Consider the following 19,709-nt stretch of genomic DNA (forward strand, 5'->3'; position numbering starts at 1 on the left):
GATTCTCATCAATGCAATCCTTGACAATCGAGAATCCCTTTGAGCACCACACATAGTAAACATGTATCTTTGGTGCGATAGGTCATATTTGACCTCTGAGGACGATAATAAAATCTCAATCTCTCTCTCTCTCTCTCTCTCTCTCTCTCTCTCTCTCTCTCTCACACACACACACACACACACACACACACACGCACGCGCGCACACCCACACAAACTAACATAGAAAATGCCTTTCAATAAGGCTGGCATTAGAAAGCCTTACTAGTCGGAAGGCTGCATTGTTACTACCATTACTGCTAATGGATTGAACGTGCTTTACTAGTCACCTTGCTAAACGCAGAGAAACCAACAAAAGAATGCTGTTGCTCTCGCCGAAGAGCAACATCGAGAGGGATGTGGTCGCCGCAGGATCAGCCTCTGCAAGAGCATCCAGATCCAAATGCCAAGAAGAAATTCAGAACCGGACTCGACTTAGGGTTCCGAATGAGGATTCCTCAGAAATATCTCATGGTGGCGATGGTGTTTGCCAGCACAAGCATATGCTACATGGAGCGTGTTGGCTTCTCCATCGCATACACTGCAGCTGCTGCCTCGGCACATGCCGATGAGCGAGTCAAGGGCTACATTTTGTCCGCCTTCTTCTATGGCTATGTGCTATCTCAGGTCCCAGGTGGTTGGGCAGCTCAACGCATGGGTGCACGCCCTGTTTTACTGCTTTCATTTCTTTTATGGTCTGTTGTCTGCGCATTTACCCCCACTCCAGATGCGGATTCTCCCCCCTTGACCTCCTTTCTACTGGCACTGGCGAGATTCACCATCGGGGTAGCGCAGGGGCTTGTGTTTCCATGTATACACACACTCTTGGCGCAATGGGTACCCCCTCATCAACGCTCACGAGCAGTCTCTCTTACAACGTCCGGCATGTATCTGGGTGCTGCATTGGGCATGTTCGCCCTCCCTCCACTCTTGCACCATGCAGGCCCTCACTCTGTCTACATCTCTCTTGCATCCCTCGGCATGGCTTGGTCATTGTGCTGGTTCACCTTGTCATCGGATCCACCCCGCTCAGAGCTTGCCAAGGCTTCAGCAGCTGGTTTTGGTATGCCAGCACAACAGCTCCTTCCTATGACTTCCCTCAGTAAGGATGGAGTAAAGAAGAAAAACGCAGCAGATGGAATTCCATGGAAAAGCATTATGACTAGCCTTCCTGTATGGGCAATTGTCGTTAACAACTTCACATTCCATTACGCGCTCTACGTCCTCATGAACTGGCTGCCCACTTACTTCAATGAAGGACTAGGCGTAAGCCTGGAGAGCCTTGGTGTATCAAAGACTGTGCCATATCTGAACATGTTTATCTTTTCCAATGTAGGTGGAGTGGTCGCAGATCATCTGATTGTGGGCAAGATAATGTCGGTAACGGGGACTAGAAAATTTTTGAATACAGGAGGTTTTCTGGCAGCGGCATTGGCTTTGTTCATGATGACGGGGGTGAGGTCTTCAACGGGCGCCATATGGCTTTCCTCTATCTGTCTTGGTCTATGCGCACTTGCACGAGGGGGGTTTGCAGTTAATCACATGGATATTGCACCCCGGTATGCTGGTATTGTTATGGGCATTTCTAACACAGCGGGAACTTTAGCCGGCATTGTGGGTGTGGGTCTAACAGGGCTGATTTTGGAAAATGCAAAAGCAAACAATTTGGAGCTTTCGGATCCGCAGTGCTGGACATTAGTTTTTGCCTCTCCCGGAATTTTGTGCATAATTAGTGTATGCATATTTCTTGTGTTTGCTTCTGGAGAAAGAATCTTTGATTAGATTGCAGCCTAGCTCTTTAAAGAGTTTAACCATCAACAATTTTGTCTAGCGGCACATCAACGAAGATCAGAGTTATGTTAACTCTTTGACTCTTCAAAGTGAAAGCAGCCATCTAGGCCCCGTCGTGTAAATGGGGAAGATTTCACAAGAAATTTTTTGAGACAGGTATAGAGTTGGAAACTATTGTACTCACAAATTGTATATGGTCAAGTGGCATGCAAATTTTTGGAAAATCATGCCACCTTCAGATGTTGAATGCGGCAAAACGTATACCTTACTACACCTTGTGTTGGTTGCTAATTTTCATTATTAATTGTAACATTTGGTTGTTTGTTGGTATATCTTTATTCGATGTCGTCTCCTGTCACTGGACAGGGGAACCTTAGGGCTTTATTTTGGTTTTTTCACACTATGTTTGAGTGGTGATTGTAAGCTCTTTCATGATGGCTTCTAGGTGTATGGTGGCAGGTGCATGTGTGTGTGTGTGTGTTATGTAGTAGCTGCAAAGACACAGCCAGGCTAGAGTTCGAACAGTCTATGATTCGTGCAAGGGATTATATATCTCCCACTTTGTATGTTGCATTACTTGTTTCAATATAGGTTTTGTCAGTTTTACAATGGCCTCATCCAACTTGGAAGAACTTTAGATTTTCCGAAGTATGGCAAGCTATAATCATAAATTTATCAAAAGATTATATTAAAGATGGTAATTCCTGTGACTGGCCAATTGAAGAATCATGGCAAGGCCTTCAATTGGGGCAAAAAGCAACAACATAGTTTATGTAGTTTTGACAAGCTTAAAGGAGCGTTAATTATGGCACCCATTCTAGCTTTTGTTGATCCTCTCAAAGTTTGTACTTGAGATGGATGCAAGAACAAGGTTTGAAGTGCAATATTACTGCAAGGACGGCTTGGAACTTCTAGTCTCATTAACAAAGGAACTGCTAGATTTGTAAATTTTTACTTATACATACCACATTTTTATCATGTCCATTGCATTTTTGAATGAGCTCTAATCCTTCTATTTATCAATATGGATTCAAGCACATACAAATATTGGAAATTTTGTAAGTTTCAACTCTCAACTGCTTTGGTAGTTAATCAATTGTCATTTGTTAACATGGGTGGAAAGCCTGTCCCATAAGAACATTTTCCTGTTGCATGCAAGGTGCATATCTCTTGATGTTTACTTTCTCAATGTCACCCTTCAGCATAGTGTATATATTTACCTGTACATAGAGAGCGCTTCAGCATGTTCTTTTGATATCGTGCCTCATTTGAGAGAGAGAGAGAGAGAGAGAGAGAGAGAGAGAGAGAGAGAGATGATGATGAACAGACAATACATATCATATACCATAGGTGTAGATTAGTCAATGCTACACTACCACTATGCATTGATAAATGATCGGCCAGAGGAGCCCATACGTGTACAAAGAGAAGCCCAAAAAAGATACCCATACGGTGTGTAAGGGTGTGTGTATGCGCACATCGTCAAAGAGAACAAAATGAACATTAGAAAGATGAACAAAGCTGAAGTGTCCATGCAAAGGAAAGAGATTTAGATTTAATCAGCCAAGGGCTTGATAGCATCACGAAAGTACAACATTAAAATTTACCTAACATCCCAAGAAACTGGCAAAGAGAGAAATCAGCATCCATAATGAAAGTAAAATACTACAGAAACGTGCGTGCATGCTCGTGTGTGTGTGTGTGTGTGTGTGAGAGAGAGATAGAGAGAGAGGACAAGAAGAAGAGAATTTAAACGTCGTGGGAAACTATCCCAAGAGACCTTAAAGATCTACCGGACGAAGAGAGTTGAACTCAAGACCTGTTATGAGAGAAAGAAAGAAAGAAAGAAAGATTTTTAACGTCAATGTCAGGCCAAAATCGGCCTATGAGACAAATCAAATGTACATGGTGTGTATGTCATCCGTCGATCGGAAAGACAAATGAAACAAAACTGATACAAAACTGAACTGAATGTAGGTAGGTAGGGGAGTATCTGAGGAGGGATGGAGCTCTATCTCTAGGGGTATATGCATGTCTATATGCTCAAGGTAGTACAATCATGAGAATGAGAATGCATCAAGCTATCTAGCTCCATCCTGTACAAATGGGGGGATGTAAGATGTGGTACATGGGCGGGGCTGGTGCCAAGGCTACCCGGATGCAAGCTGTCGGGTCGACCCTCATCTGAGCTACTCGCTCCTCAGTGGCACGGCGCTCCCGGGCTCGGATCTCCTCGATCTGTCGGTGGTGGGAGCTCGCGCCCCTGTAGCCTGTGACTCGTGGTCGTCGTCTAGCTCGGCTCACCTCCGCCTGTGGGAGTGTCACTCCCCTCTGAGTGTCTGGTGAGGGAGGGGCGGCAATCCTCTGAAAGAAGTCTGTGAGCTGCGACTGTCTCCCCTCTGTCTGTGTAGCTGTGCGTGGCTGTAGTAGTGTGTCCCGATGGCTCTGTATCTCTAGTAAGAAGCGTCCGAGCTGTCTCTGATCTCGAGAGTCCATGATCTCTCGGAGAGTGGGCTGTCCTCTGAATAAGGCCTCATACCTGCCTCTGATCTCAGTGTATGCTCTCCATCTACATACAAAGTGCTCCTCACTCTCCACCTCCTCTGTGCAGGCTCTGCAAACTCGCTCCTCCCTGGGAACACCAGTATGTCTCCCGATCTCAATCTCTAACCTGTGTGAAGCCACTCTCAGCTGACCAATCGCCACCCGTGAGCTATGTGGCATATATGTGTCCATATAGCGTGGTCTCTGTATGAACCCCCTAGACAGTATGGTGAGAAACTGGTCTCTGTAATCTGACATCCTCGTCCCCAAGCCAGGTGACTCCCAGACTCTCCTGGTGTATAGCTGCCACAGATCCTGTCTCAATACCAAGTTCCTCTCACTGCGAGAGAGGTGAACAGATGGTGAGTGGGGGTCGTACTGGAATGGTGGTAGTCTCTCCATGTCAAGACCGTGTCCCTCAAACCATGCTCTGACCTGTGAGTACCATGCTCTCTCATGCCCACTCTCTGATAGTTGTATAGCTGCCTCAAATGCTCTACGAGTAAGTCTGTTAGGAGGTAGCTCTCTCATCCTCTGGATGAAGCAGATTGTCTGGAATAGTGCCTCTACAGCCATAGGTGGTGTGGCGAGCTCGGCTCTAATAATGTCATGTGGCACTGTCTTCTTGCTGCGGAGCAAGCGTGAGATCATACATACCTGTGGCCTCTCAAGCTGTGTCCACTGGTCAGCTGTCAATCCTGGTGCCCATACTGCCGCCGAGTACATCAGGGCCGGGGTGACTAAGGTGTCGAAAAGCCACCCCTTCGTGCGGGGCTCCTGAAAGTGTGCCTGGTGGCATCTCCGCTCTAGCATGGTCAGAGCTGCATATCCTCGGGTGAGCCTGTCAGCAGCAGCCTGCCTCATAGTGAAGGGTCCTGGTAGGCTGGTGAATGTGATGCCAAGGTAGACATAGGAGGTGACTACATCAACCTGTCCTCCTGCTGCTGTGAAGGTGGCAGCGCTCCTCACTGCACTGGATGTGTGAAAGATCATGACCTTGGTTTTGCCAAGGTTCACAGTCAACCCCCTGTGTGTGCTGAATTCGTCCAAGGCCTCAAGATGGCGTTGCAAGCCCTCGGGTGACTCTGAAATCAACACAATATCATTAGCATATAACATGATGTGGACCGGAGTACCTGCCAAGTCGCTCCCCTCTCCCCCTGCTCGTAGTATGTAGTCGGAGATCTCGTCGATGTAGAGCCCAAAGAGTGTCGGGGAGAGTGGGCATCCTTGCTTAACACCAATGGTGCTAGCAATGGTCTCTGAAAAGCCGCCTGGGCAACGAACTCGACCCGTCACCCTCTCGTAGAGAGTATATATGGCCCAAATCATCTCTGTTGGTACCCCAATGCTGTGAAGGCGCTGGAAGAGTCTCTCGCGTGGGACTGTGTCAAAGGCCTTGCGGAAATCCACAAAGCAGCAGTAAAGCCTCTTCTTCCGCGCCTTTGCCCCATCAATGAGGCAGCGCAGAACGAAGATGTGATCAGTGGTGGAGAAAGCTCGTCTGAAACCTGCCTGGCCTGGAGCTCGTAAACCCTCGGTCTCTGCGTAGCAACTGAGCTGTGCCTCAAGTACTGCTCCATATAGCTTGGCCATCGTGTGGCCAATCATGATAGTCCTGTAGTTCCCTGGGTCCAGGGTGTCGCCAGATTTGTGGATAGGCACTATGGTGTGCTGTGTCCACTCCTCTGGGAAGCCCTCCCCTATAGCCCGGTTGAAGACATGTGCAATCAACGGGGCTATAGTGGAGGCCGCATAAATGATGTGCTCACTCTGTAATCCAGTATGGTCAGCTGATCATCTGTGCTGCATGCGGCGTATGGCCCTCTCTACCATCTCTGCTGTAAAGAAGGAGGAGCACGTGGGGCGTGGCCCGTGTGGCTGTGGGATAGGAGGCTGCCCTGGCACCTCATAAAGGCGCTCTGCATAATCATCCCATATCTGTGGATCCTCAATAGCTGTAGTCGGACGTGGCTCGCGCAGGGTGCGCCAAGCCGTCGCGTTATCTATGCTCATGAATAGGCGGTATAGCTCAAGCTCCTGTGCCTCTTCGAATGCTCGCCGCTTTTGGCGTGTCAGCGTCTTCATATGTCGTCTGGCCTCTCTCTCTGTGATCTCTCCTAAGGCTCGCCGTGCACGGAGGCGTCGGTATAACTCTCTGCACTCATCATCATACCAGCGGTTCTGAGGCATAGTCCCGGGGGGGGGAGTGCGTCCTGTGTGAGTGGTGTGTGGAAAAGAGCTAATAGCTGAAGTGTGGAGAACGGAAGAGATATGTGATGTGAGAACTGAGAGTGGTGTGGATGGGTGGAGGAGGCATAGGCCATGCTCGACCTCGGCCGAGTAAAGAGAGGCTAGCTCATGTGTGAAATGGATGGTGGTGTGTGGAGTGTGTGCTGTGGAGCTGTGTGGGATGGTATCTCCGGTGATGGAGAAAGAGAGGTATGTGTGGTCGGCTCCGATGGGTATGGGTGGAATGGTGAAGGATGTGATAAGGTGTGTAGCCTCCCTGGGTCCCAGAATATAGTCGACTGTACTCCCCCCTCCCTCTGTAACTCCATGTGGCATACAAGTCAGGCCCCCTGAGGTGGGCCACTGGGCCATCCCGTTATAAATAACGAGACGGTGCTGGGAGCCAAGTCGAAGTAGGTGTCGTCCGTAGGCTGTGACTGGAGCTCTGTCTGCTGTATCTCTCATAGTAGCCTCCTCATCTAGAGTGTGTAGTGCCTCTGAGTCCTCGTGGTCGTATGCCTCACACTGCTCACTGCGCGTACGAGCATTGAAGTCTCCCATAAGGAAGACTTCACCCAGTGTAGAGTACTCCATAATCTCCTCCGTGAGCATGCGTACGGTGACTCCTGCTCAATAGGGGCGAATCTGGAGCCTGTGGGAGCAAAGTAGCAAAGGGCAATGTAGACGATCCTGTCTCGTGAGAGCTCGAGGCGAATCCACATGTATCGGGCCTGTGGGTCCCGGGAAACAATCTGTAGTCTGCTGTGAAGCCCCTGTCTAAAGAGTATGGCCACTCCTCCTGAACCGCGAGTGGTGTGCTGGCGCATACATCCCCGATGTAGAGACTCCCATTGGAATCCATGTATCCGTGGTAACCCTCTCTCTGGGCTCTCGTGTGTCTCTGTAAGTAGAATCATGTCTCGACCTCTCATCACCTCCTCAAGTCTCTCTGGGTGTGTCCATAGGTCTCCATTGCAATTCCAAACCGTGACATGAATCTCCTCGTGTGTCCCACAGGCCGTGAGTCCCTATGCGATGGTCTTGCCATCAATGATAACCCTACCATCTCGATATACTGCCTTCTTCCCTTCTTTGCGGGCTTGGTGGACTCTAGGCATGCACGCGCGGCGGTGATCTTGTTGCATCTTTGTGAGGTCATCATCAAGATAAATCAGGGGGCCTTCTAGCCCTCTCAAGATGACCCTCTTTCGGAGGAAAGAAGTTCGAGACTCCTCGGAGGCGAATTGGAGGATGAGAGCTCTCTTCTTTGGATCTTTGCCGGCTCTCCAAACTTTGGAGAAAGGGATCTCTTCTTCCTTGTATCCCACTTTCTTGCATAAGGCTTTCCCATCGCTCTCGGGTGTAGACCCTTCTTCTTCTTTGATGCCGGTCACTCGCACATTGAGACGGCGAGCTTGTCGCATCTTCTCCTCTTCGATGGTTGTGTGTACGATGAGTACCTCATCTTTTTGGGCTTCCTCTCTTGCTACCTTCTTGATGTTCTTTTTGACCACTTCGACCCATCCTTCTTTGGTGGCCTCTAATTTGTCCTCAATGCTTGCGGTGAGGGCTTTGGTGATCTCCTCCTTGAGGGCTTCCTTAGCCTCCCCTTTAATCTCTCCTTCCTCGGGGGTGAGGGATGTGAGGGAAGCATGAAGGAGATCGATTTGTGCCTTCATCTCTACTTGCTCTTTCCTCCATCTCTCCCTCTCCTTCTCGTTCTCCCGTTCCCTTCTCTCCTTCTCCTCTTTGAGATTTTGGATTTCCGCTCTCATGTCCTCCTTCTCTTTGTTCCATAGCTTGATGAAGTTGGCTTTCTCCTCCTTCCATATTTCTCTCTCCATCCGCCATTCCTTCATGTCCTTCTCCAATTGTGCAAGCCTCTTATTCGTGAGCATGAAGGACGTTGTCTTCGTTGTCGGTGTCGGCGTCTTGATGATGGGGGAAGACATGGTTGTCTTCGTAGCTACCCTCTCTTCATATTGTGAAGAAGAGGGGAGAAGGGGAAGAGAACACTCGGCTTGTGTGTATGCAGGGGGCAGCGGGCAGGGGATGGGGATGGGGTGTGTGTGTTCAGTGGATGAGCTGGTTGTCTTGACGTGCAGGGAGCAGCGCACGGGGGGGGGGGGGGGGGGGGGCAGCACACGGGTGGGACAGCGCGCAGGGAGAGAGAGGGGAGGCGAGGGCTGGCAGCGCGCAGGGGAGAGGGCTGGCAGCGCGCACAGAGAGAGAGAGAGAGAGAGAGAGAGAGAGAGAGAGATTGAGATTTTATTCAAACCAAAGCAGTTCCGTTTAAATACGAATTTTGTTTTGACCAATAAGTGGTTTGAGGTCTATCTAGACAAATGCTCCAATATTATGTGATGCAAGTGACCATTGGTGACCATTATGCTGCCTCCTCCAGGCACAAATGTCCTTTGTCCCTCACCTATCAGGTTTTCCAAGTTGCTACCTTCACCATCAGTGACCTACATAAATCAAACACCATTATTGCAATTTTGTCCACTCCGGATGCCAAAAAAAATAAGGCAGATAGGTGCAAGATTAGGGTACAGGTCAAGCCAACGTGGTGTATGCGCTATTGTAGAACACGGAAAAAGTGAAACAGCTCATTAGCAAACAGTTGTTGTGGTGGTACCCAATTGCTAGAAAGAAAGAAAAGAAGGGAGAAAGACATGCTACAGCTTTTAATTGCCTTTTGAATAGAAGCAGCACAGCTATTGCTCATATCGTGTCGTGATTGGCAGCAGCCAGGCCAGCGTAGGACATGCATACAACAAAGCTAGGTGGTTTACAACAAAAGAGCAATACACAGTTAAGGCTGAGATGACATGTATTGGAGCAATATGCATGCATGCAGTAGCACAAGCAAGGGCATTCATTCCTACTTCCAGCACATAAGAAACAACAGTAGCCACGCAAATATATGTATTTTTGCTGGTAGTCATAATGAGGTGACAGAAGAAGGCGATAATGATCAACAAATGTAGAGACCCCAGCACAAGAGCAGTGAGGTTGTTTTGTACTGGAATAGTTGAATCTATGTCAATCATTTACTAGCATCCTTGGAAAAATGTACTCAGCAACACGACTTCAAAAAAATGCATTAGAAAGTGAGAGAATTAGAGACGATTACCAACCTTGCCTCCAGCTTCCTGCACACATATCAAGCCAGCAGCATGGTCCCATGCCTGCCAAAAGAGCATACCATTTGTAAGTTTCACAGGGCACTGATGACAAATAGTACTGCTTTGAGGAACTTTTGAATCATTCCTCAACGAGACAACCTTGCTTGAGTTCACATTGCTGCCAGTGCTCAAAGTGCAGCATAACTAAACGAAGAATTTCTGAGTCTTTGGAATGTAAGCTCCCAACTTGATTTAAAATGATTTCAACATTGATTATACGATAATCAAATGTCCCCTAATGGCAAGCAATGATGGCTCGAATATGCTGAAGATGAGGAATCTCTAAAGCAAGCTCCTAATGGACAAGGACGCATCGCTCTACGATCAGCAAGGCCTTGTACAATGTTACTCCTTAGAGAGGCATCTGTAGTAGGGTAGGGTAGTGGATGAGGAAGTAGATGCTGCTGAAGTTGCCGACTTCAGTAGTACCACTGAAAAAATCTGTGAAAAGCCTCTGTGGTGGTAGCATGGAAGCTCCTACCGTTATCCCTCAAGAAAGTCTTGCTGTGACACCTTAGTTACTATCAAACGAGCCAAAGGTACCGCTGATCCTCAAAGCCATGATCCTAATCCATCAGTCCAAAGCCTTAACAAAATGGCAACAGTACCTCCATTGGATCTCATTAGACACACTACAGTGGCATATCTAATGCTGCTCTGATGAACCCAGATCATGCAGGCTCTTAAAGGATGATGGCTTAAGCAGTTGGATTGGGATAGTCAGTCTTGATGGGCTAGCTTGAGTCCCTGAGCAATGTTATAGGGATGCCCAGAGGCTCAGTTGTGGGACACTTTTAACCCTAATTTAGGCTTTGGATCTCATGGAACACCTTCACCGGAATTGGCATACATACTGACCAGCGTGTTCCCCAAGTGTGTGTCCTTCTCAAGTGACTCACTAGCATGAATAAAAGCATGAATCTAACGGTAAATGCGGTACTATTCACACAGGACCAAGACTGGGTAGCTGGAGGATGGTTGAAGGCTGCAGCTGTAATTTTAAGCTTGAGCAACACTGCTGAAGTAGCTTGTATCATCTGACGATGTGATCACTTCCACTTCTACCCATGAACTCCAAGAGCTAAATTGGGGCTAACCCACATGCATTGTACCAAAGTAAATGGAAAAATTAAGAGAAACAGTATAGATGAGCATTTAGCTAATCACCTTCACAAATTTTTGGCTTTGAGGAAGTAACACAGCTGAGACAGCTCCTATCGCCACAGCAAAATATTTACAAAGACTGAAACAAAGAAACCAAGGTTAAACCTTTGTCCTTTATTGCAAAGAAATGTAATTTCTGCACAATCAGAATTATACCTTCCACAGCAAAAATGAAAAGCAACAGAATCAATTTTAGCAGGTACAAGAGTGGCCAAGGGAGTTGAAGCCCAGTTTTCATGCCGAGATAGACCAAAGTGAGCATCATCCGGTGTAATACATCCATCAACAAAACTCTGGACAAAATCTTGTTCATCTAGGCTTTTGTGCTGATGTATTGCCAGTGTGTCCAGAGATCTCAACCAAGTCCCATGGCCTCTGTAAGCAGTAACAAGAACTCCATTGCTACTCCAAATATTTTCCTTCATCATTTTCTCCACTGTCCAAATCAATCGTTTGCCTGATACTGACGATGCCATGTTGGCACGCGTTAGGCATGGGCAACCCATCACTCCAAGCACCACTTTTCCGTCCACCACCAATGACAAGCCTATCTGTACATTTCATACCATTTCAGGGTTCCATACCAGAAATTGCATTCTCAATCTGCACTTAATCAAAGAAAGAAAGAGAACTATCTTAAGATAGTGCTGATAACGGTACCACATACAGGGAATCTCCACCCTCCACAAACCCTCGGGTTCCATCAATAGGGTCAAGCACCTAGACAGGAGCGAAACGAATGATGAGTAGCACATATAACAGAAAATTCAATAAGTTCTTACTTCTTGTCTACGTATTCCCACCATGTGTTCTCAATAGAGGAAGGGTTGGATGACCATAGAGGTGGTGGTGGTTGAAATTTTACAGCCGTAATTACTTAACATGGAAGTAAGCGATATAATTCTACCATAATAGCAAGAAATTTGACAGCAGTGGACTAGCATTACAATCCATTGCCCTGATTCATCAGAAAGTTTAAATGTGCAACTGAAGCTACTATAAAATGTAAAATATTGTTTATCTCACAGCTTCTCAGACATATATCGCCCTCCTGTCCAAAACAGATATATGAAACTTAAGAGCAATCATCTTAGGGACTAGAGTTGGTCAGTACTTGGTCATGCGATGCTCAAGTCATCCAACCCATAACGCATTAGTAACAATCAAATTGTAGCATTCTTACGGTCTAGACTTCCATAGTGTTTCCGTCATGATGCTCCAGTCAACATTTGTGATGCATCATAGATATCCATGCTCACTGGTCTAAAGACATTCCCATCGCAGTGCTCTAATCATCCATCCAATGGTGCACCAAAAATATCTGTTCAAGGGTGGACAGTCAATGTACGATGCTCTAGCCATCCGTCTGATGACTCATCTGGAATATTTTCCTTCAACTCCTGAAGATTCATACTAATCCTGCTATGCACAAACTTGCCACAAACTCCTAAGAATGCATAAATCTGACTGATAATCATATTGTGAAATACTATTTGAGGATGTGTGGAATATCCGTTCTACTTCTATGGATCCATAGGTCTACCCGGTAACGAAAACAGCATGAGAACAAGAGGAGGGTTGCTGTGACGAGCTTAGGGCATCAGTCTGATGGTGCCGAAAGGCAGAAGCTGATACAGGGACAAACTTTGAACACATAGCAAGTGGGAAGTCGTAAGGCCCTACAGAAATCTGCCACCGAAGTCTCAGTTCAGCGTGTTTTATGGCAGACAATACGGAAGGTGCTTACGGGAGTCCTTACATAGGGAGCTTTGTTGGGTGTTAGTTATTAACAGCAGTTGACTTGGAAGCTGTTATTGAAAGCAGATGCTTTTCTGCTATGTTTTTAGCCGTGATTTTCTAGTTGCTTTTGTAAAGCCAAGTGCCTAAATATTCGAGGCATACCCTCAGTTGTAAAAGGAGATCTAGTGCATGATTGCACACAGTTGTAAAAAATCAATAAAAAATAACATCAGAGGTGCTCAATTGAGTGCCAACACTCTCAGAAGGGGAACTTCACATCTTCCGTCTCATCTAAAAGTATGTGTTGTTTCTAATTTTCAATTCTCATCTCTTCGGTTGCCTCGATTGAATAATCAAACTGGCAGATAGTTACAGCTAAAATGGATCCTCTTAAGCATTGTTCATAAAAAGGCGGTGATACCACTGAATTTTCTATTAACCACAGCGTGTGGAACTTCCTATTGGAAGTAGTCTTTGACTATCGAAAATCCGTTTCTTTTGAAGCAATACTGACACGTCACATGAAAAAATGACAGCAAATGATGTGTCAGCTGGTCAATAAAAAACTATATCCCTGTTTGGTATGAAAAGCGCACATCCAGATGGGATGTTGTTCCCCGTGACTATGACCAATGGAAGGCTCCGCTTGTGAAGTCTAAATATGTTTCTGAATCTAATCAACCAATTCTTTGCAAGCCATTGTCTACACCCTGGAGGGTGGGGGACTGCAAGCTGGACAGCAGAGGAGCAAGGCAGAGCATAGGTAAAAGTGGCAAGCGGGCAGGGTCAGTCAGATTCAGTAAAAAAACTGATTCCAAAAGCAACCCTTGATTAAGAAAGAAACAGCTCCAAGTAATGCAACTGACTGCATGCACAGAAAATCCATAAGTGGAGCATTAAAACTGTGAAGCATACTGCAAAAACAAAGACATGATACTACCCACCCAAAAAGAAGACATTTTCCTTGTTGATGGAAAGGGATAAACTTCGCCGCTCCTATCAATCGCTTCCAGAACAGACTTGATGCTGACAGGCTGCACACCAGGAGATGCTACCCTTGACACAGCCTCCACGACCTTACTGACTAAACTAGGTTTATCAGCACCTTCATTTCCTCTTTCCTCGAGTTCCAACCTGAGAAGGCTTGCATCCTCTTCTGCAACAAGAGGGATTGATGGAAAAAGCGATCCAAGCTCTGCAATATACATAATACACATGTAGCAGGAAAAGTGTGTCGTGCTCTCTACTGTGGGTGCTCCTCAGTGCAATATGCGTGAAACCTCACTCAAACAGAAAGAAAACACAACACAGCAATGAAACAAGAAACTCAAGAACAACAATAGACTCAGAACATTATGGAACTTGACTAACTCACAACAATAGACTCAGAACACCATGGAACTTGACTAACTCACAACAAAAGACTCAGAACACCATGGAACTCGACTAACTCATGGAACCAGTACAAACTCTGGCTGGCAGCAGACTCAGCTCCAAGCTCGGGACTCACAAGTACAGTGGGGTTGTCGAGGCTCCAATGCGCAAGGAGAGTGCAGAAGTGCGATGCTGGACACAAGACACAAGGCTCAAGACGCTAGACCACAGAAAGTAGATGAAGCATACGACGACTAGAACCAATCACACATATATACAATCATAAAGAGCCACCAATGGCTAGCAAAATAACCGAGTCTAGCTACGTCTATCTCCAAACTGGGCCACGGTGTCCATTAGACCACCACCCGTATCACTGCCACGTGTCACTGCCTAGACGAGAGTCCGTCCAGTGTGAACTCCAGACCAACTGTAACTAACTCCAGACCAAGTGTAACTAATTGCTTGTCCTGTGCAAGTGACATTGTAGCCCTGCTCTACAGGTTGCCCGCCACAAGACCACTCACCATCTCGATGAGAGAAACACTGGAAACTGCTATGTAGACCAAGATAATTGAAAAAACTGCATACCTACCATGAATGCAGAGCCAAACTCTCCAAAGCATGTCAACCAAAATGCACCCATTAGCTTTAATGCTCTCTCACATCAAGCTAAGTCAATAGGATAGGGGAAAGAAGAGGGTAGGTAGGGGCTAGGGCTAGATGGGGGGTGAGGAAGAGGAGCATAGGGATCACTTGACCGCAGTTTTCATTGGTTGAATATGCTTACAATAACACTATGCATATGTCAACAGGCAAGGCACCATTTCAAATAGTGGAAGGAGGGAAGAAAGTCCACCCATTTTGCAAACTAAGGACAAGATATTTGAGGCAGACAAGTATGTCCAAGCTATGGATGAAACATACAGGAAGATAAAGATTGCTCTCGAAAAGACTTGGGCTAAGCAAAACAAAGTTGTTGATCGTCACCGTCGTGAACTTATATTTTCACTGGGTGATTGGATACTTTGCGCTTTGAAAAGGCCACGTTCAAGGAAAAGGAAAGGCAAGGAACGTTTGTTTCCCAAGTTCAGCTGCGACATTATGGTCCTTTTCAAATTTCAAAAGAGATTAGCGATGTACCTTACAGGTTGAAGCTACCAGAAGGTTGGAAAATACATAATGCTTTTCATGTCTGCCTTCTAAGGCCCTTTATGTGGGGGAGCAGGAGAGAGAGCCCACTTGCTGTCCTATGCAATGAGAGTGAAGGAGAAGGGAAGAGTGGCGCAGAAGAAGCTTGCGCAGGGAAAAACGTGAGAGAGAGAGAGAGAGAGCTCGTTGAATTTTTGGGAAAAGCCACGCTATTTCATTTGGGCTTCACATTTGAGTATATGAGTAAGTGACTAGGGGGCCATTCACACTTGGGCCCCCTCACTTATAAGTCTTTTAACTTATAAGTTAGTAAATACAAGACACTTAGGCCTTTATTCCCTAACAACCTCCCACCTAAAGGCAATGTACCTTGGGAGATCAAAGAATCAACTAACTATGATACATCAGCTGATCATGCACTTACTCATCCAACACCCATCATCTGACGGCAATATGCAAACCGCTCTGCTGGAAGACTCTTGGTCAAAAGATCTGCAGGATTGTCATCTGTGTGCACCTTGACAAGTGTAATGCTCTTGTCATCAAGCACACTCCTGATAAAATGATACTTCACCTCTATGTGCTTTGTCTTGGCATGAAAAACAAGATTCCTTGCAAGCATAATAGCACTCTGACTATCACAGTGTAGCACAGGAACCGGTGACTTAATGCCAAGCTCTTCTACCAAACGCATGAGCCACAAAGCTTCTTTGCATGCCTCAGTGGCAGCCACATACTCAGCCTCAGTGGTAGACAAAGCAACACATTTTTGCAGTCTAGAAATCCAAGAAACTGCACCTCCTGTGAATGTAAACACATATCCAGAGGTAGACTTCCTGCAATCTGGATGTCCAGCAAAATCTGCATCTGTAAAGCCATGCACAGATGTCTCACTCTTCCCAAAACAAATGCACAAGTCTTTAGTGCCTTTCAAGTATCTCAAGATACACTTCACTGCTTCCCAATGCTTTTTGCCAGGATTGCTCATGTACCTGCTTACCACTCCCACCGCAAATGCAATGTCCGGACGTGTAGCAACCATAGCATACATCAAACTGCCAACGGCTGATGCATAAGGAATCTTGGCCATTTCAGCCCGCATATCATCTGTGTTTGGGCAATCATGTGCAGTCAGTTTTACATATGGAGGCAGCGGAGTACCAAGTGCCTTTCCCCCATCCATATGAAAACGATGTAGCACCTTATTAACATAATCTCGTTGAGATAGATACAGACGCCTGTGAAGTCTATCTCGAGAGATACGCATGCCCAAAATATGATTAGCAGCACCAAGATCCTTCATGTCAAAGCGATTTTTTAAGCTTTGATGTAATGCATCCAACTCCGTTATATTTTTACCCGCAATAAGCATGTCATCAACATACAAAATCAGCAATAGAAGAGATCCATCACTTGCCGTTTTGATATACAAACAGTGATCAGAATTACTTCTTTTGTATCCTTGAGACCTCATGAATGTATCAAACTTGTGATACCATGCACGGGGAGACTGTTTCAAACCATACAAGCTCTTCAAGAGTCTACATACTTTCTTCTCTTGCCCCTTTGACACAAAACCTTCTGGCTGCATCATATAGATCATCTCAAGCAAATCGCCATGCAAAAACGCTGTTTTGACATCCACTTGCTTTAACTCCATATCTTCAGAAGCAACCAGGCCTAAAACAAGACGTAATGTGGCAAGCTTTACAACAGGAGAAAAAATCTCATCAAAATCAACACCATGCTTTTGCTTGTACCCTTTAGCAACCAAACGTGCCTTGTACTTAGAAGAAGCATCAGATGTGACCTTGGTCTTGTAAACCCATTTACATGGCAGAGCCTTGTGCCCTTTCGGGAAATCAACCAAGTCCCATGTATGGTTTTTCTCCAAAGACTGCATTTCCGAAACCATTGCTTTGAACCATTTCTTACTGTCTTCACGTTGCATAGCCTCTTTGTAGCAAGACGGCTCACCACAATCAGTAAGCATGACATAGTCCAAAGCCGGTTCATATCTATCGGGGGGCCTTGTCACCCGAGTAGACCTACGCACCCAATGATCCATAACAGGTGGATTTTCAGCCTGTAAACCATCAAAAACAGCAGGCTGTTCAGCCGGTTGCATCGCAACAACGGGCGGTCTAGGAGCATCAACCTGTTCTCCTACCTGTGGTGCATCAATGGCAACTTGTTGGGGCTGATTTTCAGCAGCTAATGGCTGATTTTCAGCACCATTTTCAGCATGTAAAGGCTGCTGAACATTGGGCCTTCTTGGCTGTCCATATGTAACATCTTCACGAAAAACAACCCGGCGCACTTCCTCGACCTTTGTGGGCTGTTTGTGCATGCAATCCTCATTGAAGATGACATCATTGCTGCGTATGATTTTCCGTAATGCGGGATCCCATAATCTATACTCCATTTCACCATCCTCACCATATCCTAGGAAAATGCATTTATGAGACTTTGGTTCTAGTTTGGTGCGCAGTTCACTCCGGATGTGAACATAAGCCTCACAACCAAACACTCTTAAATGTGCATATGAGGGTGGCTTGCCAGACCACACCTCCTCAGGCACCTTTCCACCCAAAGCCTTGCTAGGTGAGCGATTAATCAAGTGAATAGCTGTTTGTACAGCTTCTGCCCAAAAACCATGAGGTAATGCAGCATGTGACAGCATACTCCGAACTTTCTCTTGGATAGTCCGGTTCAACCTCTCTGCAACTCCATTCTGAGAGGGATTAAAAGGAGCCGTGAGCTCTCTTTTAATACCTTTAGTAGCACAAAAGTCAATAAAAGCTTTTGATACATACTCCCCCCCATTGTCTGAGCGCAAAGACCTAAGCTTCTTGTCAGTTTGATTCTCAACAAACGCAAGAAACTTCTTGAAAGTATCCAAAACATCGCTTTTAGCACGTATTGGATACACCCACACCTTACGTGTAGCATCATCGATAAACGAGACAAAATATTTCTTTCCCCCTAAGGACAACTGTGGCATTTCACATACATCGGAATGCACTAAGTCTAACCTGTCAGACTTCAAAGAAATAGACCTTTTGTGCGGTGTTTGACTGTGCTTACCATAAATACAGTACTCACAATGAGAAAAATCAACATACCTCAAACACGGCAAATAACCACAACGAGACAGAGTTTCCATTCCTCTTTTACTCATGTGTCCCAACCGGCCATGCCACAAAGAAACACTTGGCTGCTCGGTTACTGCGACAACATGGTCACGCACACTAGATACATGCAAAGGATACAAAGTGTCCGATTTACAACCCTTGGCTACAATCCGGGCCCCTTTACAAATTTTCCACTTGCTATCACCAAAAGTGGTGTGATAGCCTGCATCATCTAGCTGCCCTGTACTAATCAAACTCTTCTTGAGTTGTGGCACGTGGCGCACTTTGTGCAAAACAAAAGTCATACCATCAGCAAAGGAAAACTGGACACTGCCAATACCTGCAATGTCACATGCATAGTTATCTCCCAAATAAACAGTGCCCTGCACCTCACCTGAGTACTGTGTAAACCAATCCCTATGAGGTGTTACATGAAAGGAGGCACCTGAATCAAGAATCCAAGTATGCATGTCCACATCAGAACCCATAGCAAAGGTATGTGCATCCACAGAAGAGGAATTGAGTACATCAGTGCTGCTTTCACTGTCACAACTACTAGCAACATTGATTTCCTCAATCAACACAGTGCTCTTCTTGGCATTTCCCTTGTCCTTTGCATCAGTTTCAGCACCCTTGTTCTTCTCTTTCTTCCACTCATAGCATTCCCGTTTATAATGCCCTTTCTTTCCACAATGATGACACACAACATCTTTCCTACGAGATTTGTTGCGTGCCCTGTCCTTACTGTCAGATTTCTCCCTCTGTTGAGACCTGCCTCTCAAGTGCAATGCATTAGAAGACCCACCTGTGGTGTTCTTCCTGTTCATTTCTTCCATCAAGAGAGAACTCTCTACATCTGCATACTTAAGTGAAGCACTTGAGTTACTAAGAGCTGTCCGGAATACATCCCAACTCTCGGGCAATGTGCATAGCAGAAAAGTAGCTTTGAACTCCTCATCAATCGTGAATTTCAGCTCTGTCAGTTGGCTGAAAATAGAGTTGAATTCATTGAGGTGCACTGACATGTGCGTGCCCTCCTTCATACGGAGATCCATAAGCTTCTTAAGCCAATACACTTTACTGGCAGCACTCTGCTGTGCATACAACTCGTCTAAACGCTTCCACATGCCCCATGCTGTCTGCTCATTCTCTACATTGAAGAGTAAATTGTCAGACACCGAAAGCATGATCGTGGAGCGAGCCAACTCGTCCACTTCTTCCCATTCTTCAACCTCCATATCAACCGGTTTCACACCCTGTAACTTAATAGGTTTCGCCTGTTTCTTCTGCAACATCACATTATAACATTGCTTCTTCCATATAGCAAAGTTATGGGCACCTTCAAGCTTGCG

The 19,709-nt window shown here is 46.0% G+C and overlaps 2 protein-coding genes across 8 annotated transcripts in view; one reads left to right on the forward strand and one right to left on the reverse strand.

Annotated features, from left to right (window-relative positions):
- The first annotated feature begins 259 nt into the window (after nt 1-259).
- Nucleotides 260-2,162, forward strand: PHT4;6 (phosphate transporter 4;6). The gene has a single exon (XM_086520725.1). The coding sequence runs from the start codon at nt 396-398 to the stop codon at nt 1,818-1,820; it is 1,425 nt and encodes a 474-aa protein (XP_086376851.1). The 5' UTR covers nt 260-395; the 3' UTR covers nt 1,821-2,162.
- A 1,511-nt stretch (nt 2,163-3,673) lies between these two features.
- LOC147450463 (Inositol monophosphatase family protein) overlaps nt 3,674-19,709 on the reverse strand; it is a 41,108-nt gene continuing 25,072 nt past the window's right edge. For 4 of the 7 annotated variants that reach the window (XM_086519692.1, XM_086519696.1, XM_086519694.1 and 1 more), the window contains 7 exons: nt 13,642-13,892; nt 11,618-11,677; nt 11,114-11,508; nt 10,961-11,036; nt 9,746-9,796; nt 9,034-9,073; nt 3,674-5,458 (listed from right to left, as the gene is read on the reverse strand). In XM_086519692.1, the coding sequence (XP_086375818.1) occupies nt 3,915-5,458; nt 9,034-9,073; nt 9,746-9,796; nt 10,961-11,036; nt 11,114-11,508; nt 11,618-11,677; nt 13,642-13,892 (2,417 nt within the window). In that variant the 3' untranslated portion in view covers nt 3,674-3,914. Of the gene's footprint in view, nt 5,459-8,854; nt 9,074-9,745; nt 9,797-10,960; nt 11,037-11,113; nt 11,509-11,617; nt 11,678-13,641; nt 13,893-19,709 lie in introns of those variants that run through there. The other 3 variants (XM_086519693.1, XM_086519695.1, XM_086519698.1) reach the window with 3 other exon arrangements.

The sequence above is a fragment of the Adiantum capillus-veneris genome, chromosome 9 (genome assembly GCF_014529385.1).
Source record: "Adiantum capillus-veneris isolate H3 chromosome 9, ASM1452938v2, whole genome shotgun sequence".
Classification (NCBI taxonomy): domain Eukaryota; kingdom Viridiplantae; phylum Streptophyta; class Polypodiopsida; order Polypodiales; family Pteridaceae; genus Adiantum; species Adiantum capillus-veneris.